Source organism: Prionailurus bengalensis, chromosome D1 (assembly GCF_016509475.1).
Source record: "Prionailurus bengalensis isolate Pbe53 chromosome D1, Fcat_Pben_1.1_paternal_pri, whole genome shotgun sequence".
Taxonomy (NCBI): Eukaryota; Metazoa; Chordata; class Mammalia; order Carnivora; family Felidae; genus Prionailurus; species Prionailurus bengalensis.
In genome coordinates this window covers 58479463-58497026 of record NC_057346.1, presented here as the reverse complement: position 1 = coordinate 58497026, position 17564 = coordinate 58479463, and the positions used below count along the sequence as shown (strand labels likewise).

Here is a 17564-nt window from a genome sequence, read left to right as displayed (position 1 = left end):
TTATCAGGGCTTTACCAGGGCTTTTGGAGGCACGGCATACCAAAAGTCATTCAGCAAGTTATTTGGTAATGCCCTTAACCACCGTTTTTCAAAACTACACCACTTACCTGTGTAGGCCATGTTCTTAGGGTTGCCATAAGGAGCCCCAGGCTGCACGGGGCTATAAACAGGGTTCATTGTGGAAGACTGAGGATCCTATACAGAAACAAAGAAAATAGCACTGATTATTGATTGTTCATTTTCCCTGACATCAGTTTCCCTTCTATAATCTTCAACTTATACTCACAGAGAACAACATGGTATAGCAGAAAGAAGCAAAAAGCCATTTGTTTGTACTTGGCCCTATGCTATACACTTTTCTCCTTATACAAATGAAGATACTGAGAAGCAGAGAGGTGATACAACTTGCCTAATGTCAACCCAGACCTTTTGGCTTTTAGTTCAGAACCAGACCCACTATCCCACAGATGACTCTGCCACTGGTATACTGTGTGGCATTGGCCAAGTCACTTCCCCTCTCCGGACTCTAACATCGTGATGTCAAATCAATTAGTTTAGGCTCTCTGAGGTCTTTTCCAATGCTAAGGATGCCAGTCCGGGAGTTGGGAAAGGATGCACTTCTACTGTTCATCAGGGGAGTGTAAGAGCCAAACAACAAATACACAGACTATTAGGAAGAGCAGCAAGTGTCTCACCAACCCTTTGCACCTGCAGAGGACAAGATACCAGTTACTAACAGATTTGGGAAAAATGGAAATTTATCACCACTGAGAATTTTAATGCAAAACACAGTCAAGATCTCTTTCAAAATTTGTTCAACAGAAAGAAACTTGGAAATTTGTGTGCAGTAAGTATCACCTGCACAAGTGCTCTGTTAATTACCTTAATGAAGCACATTCTCCATTCTGATTAATGGAAAAATCTGTCATTAAACTCTGTTTTACAGCCCATTTGTCCCATCTTGTTTAGAGAACCATCTCTGACACATAGGCCAGTACATGTTTGAAAAACTTGTCTCTACAAATATATTACTTACACTTCATAAAAATCAAACAATTCTCTCCTAACTAGGCTCACATGATGGATGGGCAATTTTTTAGGTCATTAACTTCTCTTATAGCACCTCAGGACAGGAAACAAGTCAAATGTCAAGACAGGCAGTCAACAACTGGCTTGATGACAATTGCTCTGAGATTAATTAAGTCTCTCCAGGCTTCTGGAATGAGAGGTGGAGTAAAGATGGGTTCCCAAGGAGAGGAAGGCAGGGTGGTCAAACAGGCAAAAAGGAAAATGCTACAGGTTAATTCCAGAGGCTAGAACTTCCTGAAAGGTAGCCAATGGGCAGCCCTGGCAAATGACCCCAAGGCAGCAGGCTAGATTAAACTAATACCAGTAAATGAACTGAAAACTTGAGGATGAAGGTTACAGGATATATATATATTTCGGCACAATTTAAGGAGAAAATACCCCTTGCATCCAGAGTTATCTAAGAATATGGCCAGGTAACATTCTCTCTCTAAATTTAAGCACTCTCCTTAACAGATACTGGGAGAATTAAAAAAGATCTCAGAATGTCAAAATACACCACCAACCGTCAGGTGGTGCACACATGTAAATAAATGATGATGGTGATGATGTGATGGCAGCAACAACACAGAAGACAACTTGTACACTTTTCCTGCCTTAGGTCTCTCTTCTACCCAACTAGTTCTTTGCTAAATAATGTGGTGTAAGCAAGACTGTTAAAGTGCTAAGCAGCACAACTGGCCCTGTAAACATCTAGTCACGCTCCTAATAAGAAGGTAATCCATGTTGCTGATTATGCAAGGTATGAAAATGTTATTCATAACCAAAGAAACTCAAAAACTTTGGAAATGGTTTCCTCCTGCTCCAAAATGAGGGCCTCAGCCTCAAAAGGATATCTTGACTGGGGAGCACTCCACAACAGCATTGATTCCAAGCCCTACTGATGACTGACAGAAATGAGATATTCCATGGGTTCAAAATTTGGATTAAGAATGTGACAGCCACTTCTGGGGAAGCTGCTTGCAGGAAGAGACGGTCCCTGGCTTTCAAGGGTAAGTCAACCCTTTACGAGAGAATCCCCATACTCATAATAGTTTCAGGGACAGACTAAACATGAGTACGAAGATCACAAGCTCTATGATCAGACAGATTTAGGTTCAAAGCCTAGCACTGCCACCTACCAAATGTGGGACCACAGGCCACTAACCTTTCTGAGCTTCAGTTTCCTCTAGCCTCAAAATGGAAAATATTACATACTTTATAAAGGTGTTGTAAGGTTTTCTTAAAACAGATTTATTGAGGTATAATTTACATGTAGTAAAACTTACCCCTTTGGGGTATATAGTTCTATGACCCCTGAAAATGTGTAGTCATACAAACACCACCACATGTAAAATATAAAGCATTTTCATCACCCCAAAAAGTTCTCTCATCTTTGTATTCAATACCCTCCCACTGATTCCCAGCCTGTGACAACCACTGATCTGTTTTCTGTTGCTCTATATATACACACATAACAACTTTTACTTTATAGATGAAATAAGTGAAGCTGAAAAAAGGTAATGAACAGCCCAAGGTCACAAAGCAAGTTAAGGGCAGGGTCAAGACTAGCACCCCAAATGGATCAAAGACCTAAATGAAAGAGCTGAAATACAAAACTCATACAAGAAGGAAGAAAATATAGGCATAAACCTTTGTAACCTTGGATTGGCAATGGTTTCTTAAATATACCAAGAGTACAAACAACCAAAGGAAAAAAAAATACACTGGATTAATCAAAACTAAAAACTTTTGTGCTTTAAAGACACCATTAAGAAAGTGAAAGACAACCCAGAGAAGGAGAGAAATTTGCTGACCATATACAGTTGACCCTTGAACAATGCAGGGGTTAGGGGTGCCAAACCCCTGTGCAGTCCAAAATCTGTATGTAACTTTGACTCTCCCAAAACTTAACTACTAAGAACCTACTGCTGACTGGAGAATATAAACATTCGAATAACACGTATTTTGTCTATGTATTACATACTGTATTTTTGTAATAAAGCTAGAAAAAGAAAATGTTATTAAGGAAATCATAAGGAAAATACATTTACAGTATTATTGTATGGTAAAAAAAAATCCACGCGTAAGTGGACCCACACAGTTCAAACCCATGTTGTTCAAGGGTCAACTGTATAGGATAGGGGATTAGGGTTTTTCTAAGGTGTTGTTGTTGTTGTTGTTTTAATTCTGAGAGAGCAAGAGCACAAGTGGGGAAGGCACAGAGAGAAAGGGGGACAGAGAAAATTCCAAGCAGGCTCTGCACAGACAGTGCAGAGATCGACATGGGGCTAGAACCCATGAACTCTGAGATCATGACCTGAGGCAACATCAAGAATCAGATGCTTAACTGAGTCACCCAAGTGCCCCGGGTATTATATTTGTATATAAATATAAATATCTGTATTTAAAAAATATAAAGAACTCTTATCTTGGGGTGCCTGGGTGGCTCAGTCAGCTAAGTGTCCAACTTCCACTCAGGTCATGATCTTGCGGTTCATGAGTTTGAGCCCTGCATTGGGCTCTGTGCTGACAGTCCATAGCCTGGAGCCTGTTTCGAATTCTGTCCCCCTCTCTCTCTCTGCCCCTCCCCCAGTCGCTGTCTTTCTCAAAAATAAATAAACATTAAAAATTTTTTTGGGGGAAAAAAAAAACTCTTATCTTTACTCAGTAATAAAAAGGCCAATAACTCAATTAAAAAATGGGCAAAGGATCTGAACACACATTTCTTCAAAGAAGTTATATAAATGATATAATGAGATACTACTTCTATACACTAAATGGCTAAAATAAAAAGATAACAAAAAGTGTTGACAAGTGTGTGAAGAAAATGGAACCCTCATACAAAGCTGGTGGGAATGTAAAATGACACAGTCACTTTAGAAATAAATCTGATAGTTCCTCAAATAATTAAACAGAGTTACGATATAATCCAGCAATGCCACTCCTAGGTATATACCACAGAGAAATGAAAACACATGTCCACATGAATGTTCACAGCAGCAGTATTCATGATAGTCAAAAGATGGAAACAGGGGTGGCTTAGTCAGTGAAGCATGCAACTTTTTTTTTTTTTTTTTTTACATTTATTTATTGTTGAGAGACAGAGAGACAGAGCACAAGTGGGGAGGGGCAGAGACAGAAGGAGACAGAAGTCGAAGCAGGCTCCAGGCTCTGAGCTGTCAGCACAGAACCTGATGTGGGGCTTGAACTCACAAACTGTGAGATCATGACCTAAGCCGAAGTTGGACCCTCGACCAACTGAGCCATCCAGGTGCCCCGAAGCATGTAACTCTTCATTTCAGCTCAGGATGATCTCATGGTCAGTCAGGGATCAAGCTCTGCATGAAGCCTTCTTGGGAGTCTCTCTCTGCCCCTCCCCCACCTCACTCTCTCTCTCAAAACAAAAACAAAAGAGGGAAACAACTTAAATGTTCAACTGGTGAATGGATAAATGGAATGTGATACATCCATACAATGAAATATTTGGCAATAAAAAGAAATGGAGTATTGATACATGATACAACATAAATGAATCTTGAAAACATTACATTAAGTGAAAGAAACCAGTCACGAAAGGTCACATATTACATGATTCCATTTATATGAAATTTCCAGAATAGGCAAACCTATACAGACAAAGGTAGATTAATGGTTGCCTAGATTAGTTCATGACACATGAAACCTAGTAACTTCCAAATCCACATTTTCTCACAATAATTATTATAACATAACACTCAACCACACATCCACACCCACATATACCCTACTTTCGTAACATTTCTTCCTGATCACACCTTAAGCAATTCAAACCCACCATACCCAAAAGTAAACTCAGAATCTTTTCCCAGCCCCATTCTTTCATCCTGTATTGCCTGTCTTAGAGTTACTGACAATCCATCCACCTAGCACCTAAGACAAAAACCTGGAAGTTATCCTAAATGCCACCCACTCTTTCACACCTGATCATGAGCTCCTGAAAAACCCTACTGCCCCTGTTTTAAGTTTCATCATCTCTTGTCTAAACTACTACAACAGTGCCAAGAAGTCTATTTTTCCACAATCTAACCCAGTCTACCTCATCCTTGATATTCATTATTAAAACAAAGGTTGGATGGGTTACTCTCCTCAAAGGCTTTGGGAATAAAATCCAAATTCTTTCACATGGTGTACAATATTCTCTATGCTCTATGGGATAGGGCTTAGGAATCTATGCATTTATGTTTCCAAGGAGATTGTGAAGCCCAAACAGTTTGAAGACAATGCCTGAGACTCTCTTTCCCAAATGTCATTTGTCCCACATAAACTTGATAGAGGAACAACAAATATTCCTACCTACACTTGAGCTGGGAGAGGAGGAGAGACAAAATTTTCTAAAAAGTAAAATATATTGTACATCAGATAGTGGTAAATGCAGTAGAGAAATCCACTGAGGGTAGACAAGGAGTGCTGGTGGGGGGAGGGGAGGTGCAATTTTTTAAATGGCTAGAGAAAGTGTCATTGAGTGACATCTAAGCAATGAATAAGTTGAAGAAGCAAGCCATACAGCTGAGAGGAAACTGTCCAAGTAGAGGAAACAGGAAATGCAAATGCCCTGAAGTGGAACTATGTCTGAGAAACACCATCGAGGCCACTTTAGCTAGAAAGCAGCGAATCAAAGGGAAAAGAGTAGACAGTGACATCAGACAGGTAATAAGGGCCAAATCACGCAGAGCCTTGCAGACCAGTATAAGGAATTTGTTTTTTATTTGAAATAAGAAGCCACTGGAGTATTTTGCGCAGAAGAGTGACATGATTTGACTTCATTTTAAGACTACTTTGGCTGCTGAGCTGAGATCAGATGGCAGGAAGGCAAATGGAAAAGAAGGGAAATTAGTCAGGATGCTATTTGAAATAATCCAGATGAAGAATAATGGTGGCTTGAAATAGGGTGGTAGCAGTGGTGATAGTGGTGGTGGAAAGTAGTCATATTTTGGATATATTTTGAAGAACAGGCTGACAGCTATTACCAATGGATTGAATATGGAGTATGAGAAGGAGAAAGACATTAAGGATGACTCCAAAGCTAACTTGAAAAATTGGAATAATAAAAATAACCACTTACTGGGATGAGAACTATGAAGAGAGCATGTTTGGGAGTGAAAAACAAATTTGGATTTGGACTTAAATTTGTGATACCTAAGAATACTACTATTGATTGATAGTACAATCTATCAATGATTGATAGTACATTACTACAATGATTGATACACAATGGGTATTGTGCAGGGATTAACCATTACCAATATTATAAATATTACCTCTATTACCGGCAGCTACTATTTACTGAACATCTACCAGATGACAGGCACTGCGCTAGAGACTTACCTTATTAAGTCCCTATAAGTCTTAAAAGGTCACAGTGATCTTGCAATATAGGTATTATTTTCACTGTATTATAGATAAATAAACTTAAGTCTAGAGAAATAAAGCAAACTAACCAAAGTCTCATTACTAAGAATTGAGAAAGGTCAGTTTCATAACCAGGTCTGTCTGATTCCAATGTCTAAGCTACTTCCACCATGCTAGATGAAGTTCCTAGTCTCCCAAACCCAGCACTCGATTCTCCTCTGGAATGGCAGGCCCTGAGCCCTTCCCTTTAACTCAGGATCCCTTGTGACCTTGACAGATTCCTCTCATGGAGGCAGTTCATATCTACCTGCTGGGTCCCAGCGGGGCACACACAGTCAGTTACAAGAGAATAAAAGCACTGCCTGCCTGACTTCTACAGTCTCAGCTGCCACACACTCACTACCCATCCGACCTGATTTCACTTCTTTAGTAAGAAAAGTAAGTGCCCACTGTGCACATCCTTCCTAGCTATCTCTCCAGAGCCAAGTATGGAGGTGCCCCTGCTTCCTGGGGCTGAACCACAGCAAGTCTACATTTCTTGTGCCAGCGAACACAACTGTGTAATAGCTTCCTTCTCATCTTATTCAGAATAAAATCCAAAATCCTTTTAAAAGTCTACAAGGCCTTCTATGATCTGACCTCACATGCCCACATCTCTGATTGCAACTCCTACTACTACTGCCTTGCTTTCTCCACTCCAATCACAATGACCTCCTTGTTCTCTGAACACAGCATGCATGCTTACATCTCAGGATCTTTGCACTTGCTCTTCCCTCTACCCAGAATGCCCTTCCCCCAGATATCCAAATAGTATACTCCCTCACTTCAATCAGGTCTCATCTCTTACCAGAAATGACTTCTTTACCTTAACCCACCTACCTAAAATACTTCCTCCAAAGATGTTATTCTCTGTCCCATCATCCTGTTTTACCTTTCCTATTGATACCTATCACTACCTTATATATTTTCTTACCTATTTATTTTCTCCCCAACTAGAGTAAGTTCCATAACAATATGGATTCTGTTTGTCTTGTATCCCCAGCACCCAAAATATTACCCAGCACAGGATGGATACTAAATACATAGTAGTTGAATGAATAATGAACCATCCTTCATATTTTCCAAAAGACAACTCAGAAAAAAGCGTCAAAGTGCTTGCCACTTCTTGGCATATCCCAGTGAACTACTTGACTCCACATCTCCCCAATATTTATTTCTATTGTCCACACTAGCCTCCATTGGTAGTTCACCTTTCTAATTGCAGAATAAGCAGTGGTGAGCCAGAATAACATGTGAGAGAGAAAACAGGTCCTAAAAACTTCCCTCCTGGTGCAGCTAGCAGCTTTCATACCCAGACCGTTCTGCAAGTGACCTGTTGCTGCTCTCCCAAAAAACACGTGAACTATTTCTTTCAAACCAACAGTAAAACCTATGAGCATTAAATGACAAGGAAAAAAAAAAAAAAGCCCATGGATTCAGGATGAATACTTGGAAGTACTACATGCACAACAGGTTGCAGCATTAACAATTAGTGTTGTAGCTTGCAAACTACTTTAAAATTTTCAAAGAATTTTACCATTTACAAAGTGTTTTACAGTTTATGAAAATTTTAACTACTATTTCACTTGATACTTTGAGGTAAACAATGTAAATTAACTTCATTTGACAGATAAAGGAATGAAAGCTCAAATGTTTATTGCCCTTTGGATGGGTACTGTACAGAAAAGAGAAAGATGGTGTCTGCCCAAAGAAGGTTATGGTCTAGCTGGGGAATTTTTAAAGTTCAATAAAAATAAAGATGCCAAAAATAATACAAGGAGACAGAAATTCTGGAATGCTTAAATTGCTCAGCAAACCTTCTCCCTAAAAAGCAACAAAACTGGATAAAATTGTCAAAAACAACCAATTCAGGCCTGTGAAAATTAACCAAAGGCATACATACATCAAATTGAGAAAGGATTATTCAGGAAAAATTATTGAACCATACTAAGAACGTGAGAATCTGTGGCATTTTAGCCTAGAGCTGCCCTTATCTCCCAACCCCCAGCTTCCTGGGAGTAATTCCGTCAGAGCAGGCCAGGCCAGGCCAAGAGGATGACTGGAGCCAGAGTGGGCTGATTTAATCTGAAGCTGAGCATAGAAAATCAGCTCTAGATACTGCCCAGCATCACAGTAGGGTGACAATCTGGGGAACAATAGTAAACAATCCAGGAAGGCCACTACTGGAGCTAGACTAAGGTCATACTATTAGTATTAGGTAGGGCAGGCAACAGAGCAGATAAACCAGAAATTTAAAAGGGCATACTAGGGAACCAAACAGCCATAATGGGTCTTGGTAAAACCTACTATGGGATCCCTGGTGGTAAAACTTCACAGTTGCTAAGGAGAAACTGGAGAGGGTCCTAGCTATCTACTGACTCTATGTGAATGTAAGGCCTTGAACACACTGAAACTAAAGGCTGATGCAGAATTGTAAGTTGTCTGAAATTTGAATGCATTCCCCAAATGACAAACAGATCCTATAGCAAAGAGTACAAAATTTCCTGGCCTAGGGGTTAAGCCAATCATTGGCCACTAATCTACACTGACCCAGGGATGACTTTTAAGAAGCCAAGTTTAAAAATTAAAACAATAGTTTTAAAAGTGTGACCAGAAGGGGCGCCTGGGTGGCTCAGTCGGTTGAGCATCCGACTTCGGCTCAGGTCATGATCTTGCGGTCCGTGGGTTCGAGCCCCGTGTCAGGCTCTGTGCTGACGGCTCAGAGCCTGGAGCCTGTTTCAGATTCTGTGTCTCCCTCTTTCTCTGACCCTCCCCTGTTCATGTTCTCTCTCTGTCTCAAAAATAAATAAATGTTAAAAAAAAAAATTAAAAAAAAAAAAAGTGTGACCAGAATAAACTACATTCATGTTAAATAAATAACTAAATATTCATGTTTAAAAAAAAGACATCAGTAGTCACACGCTGCAGAAGAGATAGTCACTACAGAATAGTCTAAGCAAGTTACTAAATAAACAAAAACACCCAGCAACAATATCCCCCAACCTCCAAGGGGGAAGAATCTGAATCAAGAGTTGCTACAATATATTATCTAGAACATGTAGTTTTCAACCAAAAAAAAAAAAAAAAAAAATGAATCATGCAAAGAAACAGTGAAGTGTGCCCCTTTACTAAGAAAAAAAAAAAGACCATAGATACTGACTCAAGGGAGCCCAGATATTGGAATCAGCAGATAAATATTTTAAAACAGCTATTATAAATTAATAAAAGGAAACCATATTTAAAGAATTAAATGAAAGTATGATCATAATAACTCATCAAATAGAGAATATCAACATATAGAAATTATAAAAATAAAAGAACCAAATGGAAACTGTATTCTGAAATAAAATATTCAAGGATTCAACAACAAATCTGAGCTGACAGAGAAAAAAATCATCAAATCCAAAGACAGATCAATATAGATTATACAATCTGAAAAACAAAAATAAAAATAAACCAAGTGAGTGACCTGTGGGAAATATCAATCAAACCAACATGTAAGTAATGGGAGTTCCAGAAAGAGGAAAGAAAAAAAATGAGCAGAAAATATTTGAAGACATAATGGCTAAAAGCTTCCCAAATTTGATTTTTAAAACAAATAGGGGTGCCTGGGTGGCTCAGTGGTTGAGGGTCCAACTCGATTTCGGCTCAGCTCATGATTTCGGCTCAGGGTCAAGTCCTGTTTCTGGCTCCACACTGGGCATGAAGCCTGCCTGAAATTTTCTCTCTCTCTCCCTCTGCTCCTCTGCCCTGCTCTGCTCATGCTCTCTCTCTCTCTCCCTCTCAAATTAAAAAAACAAGAAAGAAAACATTAAACTACACATGTAAGATAGAAGATGAACTCCAAGTTGGCTAAACACAAAAAATATCCATACCTGTGTACATCACAGTAAAAACTGCAGAAAGCCAAAGAGAAATTTTTGAAAGTGGCAAGAGAAAACAATCTGTCAGATAAAAGGGAACAAGATTAACAGCTCAATTCTCATCAGAAATAATGGAGGCTAGAGGCAGTGGAATGATATATAAAATGTGCTAAAACAAAAAAAAGTAAACATATTAATCAAGATTTATAACCCCCTTGGAACCACAGAAGAGCCTGAAAAGCCAAAGCAATCCTGAGAAAGAACAAAGCTGGAGGTATCACAATTCCAGATTTCAAGATATACTATAAAGCTGTAGTAATCAAAACAAGTACGGTATTGGCACAAAAAACAGACACACAGATCAATGGAACAGAATAAAGACCCCAGAAATAAACTCACATTTCATGGTCAATTAATCTATGATAAAGGAGACAAAAATATACAATGGCTAAAAGACAGTCTTTTCAATAAATGGTGCTGGAAAGACTGGACAGCTACATATAAGAGAATGAAACTGGACCACTTCTGAACACCACACACAAAAATAAACTCAAAACAATAAAGACGTAAATGTGAGACTTAAAACCATAAAAATCCTAGAGAACACAGTTATCTCTCTAATATCAGCCATAGCAACATTTCTCTAGATATGTTTCCTAAGGCAAGGGAAACAAAAGCAAAAATAAACTATTGGGACTACATCAAAATAAAAAGCTTTTGCACAGTGAAGGAAACCATCAACAAATGAAAAGACAACACACTGAATGGGAGAAGATACTTGCAAATGATGTATCTGATCAGGATCTGATACCCAAAATATATAAAGAACTTATACAACTTGGGACGCCTGGGTGGCTCACTGGGTTGAGCAACTGACTTCAGCTCAAGTCATGATATCACAGTTCATGAGTTTGGGCCCCACATCAGGTTCTGTGCTGACAGGTCAGAGCCTGGACCCTGTTTCAGATTCTGTGTCCCCCTCTCTGTCTCTGCCCCTCCCCCACTTGTGCCCTGTCTCTCTCTCTCTCTCTCAAAAATAAACATTAAAAAATTTTTTAAAAAGAACTTATACAACACCAAAAAAGCAAAAAAAAAAAAATAAATAAAAATAAAAACAAACAAACAACAATCTGATTAAAAAATGGGAAGAGGACCTGAACAGACATTTTCCAAAGACATAAAGATGCCCAACAGATACATGAAAAGCTCAGTATCAGTCACTGACAGGGAAATGCAAATCAAAACCACAATGAGATACCATCTCATGCCTGTATGAATGGCTAAAATCAGGAATACAAGAAACAACAAATGTTGGTAAGCATGTGGAGAAAAAGGAACCCCCATGCACTGCTGGTGGTAATGCAAATTGATACAGTCACTGTGGAAAACAGTATGGAGGTTCCTCAAAAAATTAAAGATATATGATCCAATAATTCCACTATTGGGTATTTGCTCAAGAAAAATGAAAACACTAATTCAAAAAGATATATGCACCCCTATGTTTATTGTAGCATTATTTACAATAGCCAAGACATGAAAACAACCTAAGTGTCCATAAATAGACAAATGGATAAAGAAAACATATATACACACACACATACAATGGAATACTACCCAGCCATAAAAAAGGATGAGATCATGCCATTTGACACAACATGGATGGACCTAGAGGGTATTATGCTAAGTGAAATAAGGCAGACTGAGAAAGACAAATATCATTATGATTCCATTCATAAATGGAATCTATAAAAAATAAATAAAAGAGAAAGCAGAATCAGGACTATACACAAAAAACAAACTGACAGTTGTCAGAGGGGAGGGTGTTGGAAGGGCTGGGCAAAAGGGTGTGGAGAGGAGAGGGAGATACAGGCCTCCAGTTATGGAATGAGTGAGTCATGGGAATATAAAGCAGAGCGTGAGGAATACAGTCAGTGACAATGTAATAGCATTATAATGGGACAGATGATAGCTATACTTGGGTGAACATAGTATAATGTATAAACTTATCAAACCACTAAGTTGTATACTTAAAATATCTAACACTGTGTCAACTTTACTCAAAAAATAAAATAAAAATAAAAAATAGAGGCAGCTGGGTGGCTAAGTGGGTTAAGCATCCATCTTCAGCTCGGGTCATGATTTAGCAGTTCGTGGGTTTGAACTCCACATTGGGCTCTGTGCTGACAGCTCAGAGCCTGGAGCCTGCTTCAGATTCTGTGTCTCCCTCTCTCTCTGTCCCTCCCCCGCTTGCACTCTCCCTCTCTCTCTCTCTCTCAAAAATAAACATTAAAAAAATAAATTAAAAATTAAATATCCTCCTTAAAAAAAGATTTATAACCCCAGCAAAACTATATTCAAAACTGAAGGCAAAAATAAAGGCATTCCCATATAATGACTGAGATAATTCACTGGCAGCAACCTGCCTTTCTAAAAATACTAAAGATGGCACAAAAACAGACACTCAGATCAATGGAACAGAATAGAGAACCCAAAAATGGACCCACAGACGTATGGCCAACTAATCTTTGACAAAGCAGGAAAGAATATCCAATGGAATAAAGACCGTCTCTTCAGCACATGGTGCTGGGAAAACTGGATAGCAACATGCAGAAAAATGAACCTGGACCACTTTCTCACACCATACACAAAAAGAAACTCAAAATGGATGAAACACCTAAATGTAAGATAGGAAGCCATCAAAATCCTCTAGGAGAAAGGAGGCAAAAACCTCTTTGCTCTTGGCCACAGCAAATTCTTCCTCAACACGTCTCCAGAGGCAAGGGAAACAAAAGCAAAATGAATTATTGGGACCTCATCAAAATAAAAAGCTTCTGCACAGCGAAGGAAACAATCAGCAAAACTAAAAGGCAACCAACAGAATGGGAGAAGATATTTGCAAATGACATATCAGATAAAGGGTTAGTATCCAAAATCTATGAAGAACTTATCAAACTCTATATCCAAAAAACAAATAATCCAGTGAAGAAATGGGCAAAAGATATGAATAGACACTTCTCCAAGAAGACATCCAGATGGCCAACTGACACATTAAAAATGCTCCACATCACTCATCATCAGGGAAATACAAATCAAAACCACAATGAGATACCACCTCACACCTGTCAGAATGGCTAACATGAGCAACTCAGGCAATAACAGATGTTGGCGAGGATGCAGAGAAAGACAATCTCTTTTGCACTGCTGGTGGAATGCAAACTGGTGCAGCCACTCTGGAAAACAGTATGGAGGTTCCTCAAAAAATTAAAAATAGAACTACCCTACGACCCAGCAATTACACTACTAGGTATTTATCCAAGGGATACAGGTATGCTGTTTCGAAGGGGCACATGCACCCCAATGTTTATAGCAGCACTATCAACAATAGCCAAAGTATGGAAAGAGCCCAAAAGTCCATCAATGGATGAATGGATAAAGAAGATGTGGGATGTGTGTGTGTGTTTGTGTGTATATATATATATATATATGTATGTGTGTGTGTGTGTGTGTATATATATATATATATATATATATATATATAATGGAGTATTACTCGGCAATCAAAAAGAATGAAATCTTGCCATTTGCAGCTACATGGATGGAACTAGAGGGTATTAAGCTATGTGAAATTAGAGAAAGACAAATATAGGACTTCACTCACATGAGGGCTTTAAGACACAAAACAGATGAACACAAGGGAAGCAAAAATAATATAAAAACAGGGAGGGGGACAAAACAGAAGAGACTCTTGGGGCACCTGGGTGGCTTGGTCGGTTAAGCGTCCGACTTCGGCTCAGGTCATGATCTCACGGTCCCTGAGTTCGAGCCCCGCGTCAGGCTCTGGGCAGATGGCTCAGAGCCTGGTGCCTGTTTCAGATTCTGTGTCTCCCTCTCTCTCTGCCCCTCCCCTGTTCATGCTCTGTCTCTCTCTCTGTCTCAAAAATAAATAAACATTAAAAAAAAAAAAAAGAGACTTAAATATGGAGAACAAACAAAGGATTACTGGAGGGGTTGTGGGAGGGGGGATGGGCTAAATGGGTAAGGGGCATTAAGGAATCTACTCTTGAAATCACTATTGTACTATATGCTAACTAATTTGGATGTAAATTTAAAAAATAAAATAAAAAATAAATTAAAACAAACAAACAAACAAATAAATAAAAATACTAAAGAAATAGTGAGGCTATCAGGCTGAAAGGAAACGGTACCAGAGAGTAATTCAAATCCACGTGAAAAAATAAAGAACACCTGTAGAGGTGATTATGTAGGTAAAGAGTAAAAATATTTTTCCCTTATATACTGTCTTTTAAATTTATGAAAACAATAACTCCAAAACTGTATTATTGGGCATATTATATACAAAGATTTGACTTATATAAAAACAAGTAAAGGAGAGGGGGGAATGGAATTATATTGAAACAAAGTTTCTATAGTTTACTGAAATTCATTTAGTTTGTATCTGAGTAGATTATATATGAAGCAGACTGTAATAAATACAATAATTTGTAATAAATTAAGATATACATTTAGTTCCCAAAACAACAAAGAAAATATCAGCAAGAAAAAGGAAAAAAACCAATGATACATATCACAACATGAATTAACCTTGAAAATATCATGCAATAAAAGCAGCTGGAGCAAAAGACCACATACTATATGATTCTATTTATATGAAATGTTCAGAAAAGGCAAATTTATAGAGGCAGACAGATCTTTGGTTACCTGGGATTTGGAGTAGGAATGGGGATTGATAGCACATGGGAGCAAGAGATCTCTATAGGGTAATAAAAATGGTCTAAAACTGGATTTTAGCGATAGTTGCACAATTCTGTAAATTTACTAAAATCACTGAATTGTATACTTAAGGGTGAATATTATCATATATGTTATATCTCAATAAAGTGGTTTAAAAATACAAATTGGTGTTTCAAGAAATAGTTCCAGATTTTTTATAAGCTTAAAGTATTGTCATTTAGTTCAACACCTTCATTTTATACACATGAAGATACCTCCTGTGCCAGGCTCTGTGCAAAGCGTTACAGAGATAACAGGACACAATTTCTATTCCTGAGGTATTTATAAGAAAGAAACAGACATAGAAATTGACAACTAAAAGCAATACAGTACTGTTATTATATTGAGTGTTTAGAATTTATAACTAACTAAAGGATGGTAGTCAGGGAAAGAACGCTATAACTACCACTAGGTGGCAAAACACTCAGTTAAAGGATTCTAATTCCTAGTGCCTCCTGTAGTTAGGTGTGGCTACGTAATTAGTTTTGCTCAATGAGATACAATTCAAATATCGTTAGCCTTCTATTAAAGCCTACTTAAAGGGAACAGTGTTATCTGGAGGCCCAGCTTTCTCCACTTACTCCTTCCTGCTATCTAGAATTAGGACACAATGGATTGGAATTCATCAGCCTTCTCTTCCATGATGTAACCTTGAGAATAGAAGTCTCAAATCAAGGATGGTAGAAGGAGCCTGTGTCCTTGATGATTTCATGGAACAATCAGGTCAGGCCTGGACTGCCTACCTCTGTACTTCTTTTACATGAGAGAATAAAACCTTATATTTCCAACCCACTGTTATTTTAGACTGTTGTAGCTGAGCCTAGTTCTATTTGAGGGAGAGATGTTGAAGATTTAAAAAACTGTCATTCGATCTGTTTTGAATGATGATGGGAATTCTACAGAAGGCGAAGGAAAGGGCATTCATGAAACTAAGTCATGAGCGAGCAAGGCAGGATGTCAAGCAGCTCTGAACAACTGGAGCACAGAATCTAAGTGAAAACATGATAGGGATATTATCATCCTATACTCATTTCTCAGTTGTGTCTACACAGTTCTTATGAAGAATCTCAGAAGGCCAGATAGGGCATGACTACAGGCCATTTTATGATCCCAGAGCTCTCTGAATTTCTGTTATAAATACTCGTTGCAGCTGTAATTTGCTTGTGCAACTCTTTTCTTCCTGCTACATTTGAAGCACCATGAGGTCAAGGGACCGTATGTTTTATCCACTCCTAAATTTCTAGAAAAGGGCCTGGTATAAAGCAGGGTGCTCAGTAAACATTTGTTGATTAGGCAAGATGAATGAATTAATGGGTAAATAAAAATAAACCTTTATTGGAATTCAACAGTTTCATATCACATTAACTTCTTCTGAGCAAACAAATTTAAGAAAAGTCCATTTCAGTGGGTTTTTCCCCTTAATTTTATCAGTATGATGATACACAAGGAAGGCCAGTTTTTATAATAGATGTCTGCTTCTTTATACGTCTGCCAAATGTAATCAAACTGCCCATTAGATTTCCACATTTTACAGCTCTGTATATATCATTTCATCTTAGAAAACGTTTCAATTTAAAGGTGAAATGGAGGAGAACTCTGATTTCTAGGATCTGCTAAGAGGATCTCAATATCAAAAAGGTTTCCACTGTTAACAGAAAGCTCTTTTCATGTAAAACTTCAACAACCACCTCTTGTGCCTGCCTGCCTGTAAATGATATGCTCATCTGCAAAATGTCACATTCTAACCACCAGAGCATTCAGTCCACCGAAACAGCTTTAAGAAAATGGCTTTTTTTCTTTTTTAATATAAGCGATGAATCATAGGAATCCACCTCCAAAACCAAGAGCACACTGTATACACTGTATGTTAGTCAACTTGACAATAAATTATATTAAAAAAAAAAAAAAAGAAAATGGCTTTTTTGCTAATCAAAAACATAACAAAATTGTCTCTCCAGTCACATGTTTGCAAATAATACAAGATTTCTTCTCAGGGTTTTTTTTTCTAAGGGCAAACAAATTTCAGAGGGAAACTCCCTTAATATACAATCCAAGTAGCCATTAAACCTCACAAGTAGTTGGGACTTACATTGTCATTTCTCTGCCCTTAAAAGAACTCACCTTTTAATGGGGAAACACCTGCATATAAAAATTACTATAGGGGCGCCTGGGTGGCGCAGTTGGTTAAGCGTCTGACATCAGCCAGGTCACGATCTCGCTGTCCGTGAGTTCGAGCCCCACGTCAGGCTCTGGGCTGATGGCTCGGAGCCTGGAGCCTGTTTCCAATTCTGTGTCTCCCTCTCTCTCTGCCCCTCCCCCGTTCATGCTCTGTCTCTCTCTGTCCCAAAAATAAATAAAAAATGTTAAAAAATATTTAAAAAAATTACTATAATAAAAGTGCTATACTAAAAGTGT

General features: G+C 38.3%; 1 protein-coding gene across 5 annotated transcripts in view; it reads right to left on the bottom strand.

Moving 5' to 3' along the window:
- Positions 1 to 17564, bottom strand: part of FAM168A (family with sequence similarity 168 member A) — a 204809-nt gene that overhangs the window by 67269 nt on the left and 119976 nt on the right. For all 5 annotated transcript variants that reach the window (XM_043580296.1, XM_043580298.1, XM_043580299.1 and 2 more), the window contains one exon: positions 108 to 195. In XM_043580296.1, the coding sequence (XP_043436231.1) occupies positions 108 to 177 (70 nt within the window). In that variant the 5' untranslated portion in view covers positions 178 to 195. The remainder of the gene's footprint in view (positions 1 to 107; positions 196 to 17564) is intronic.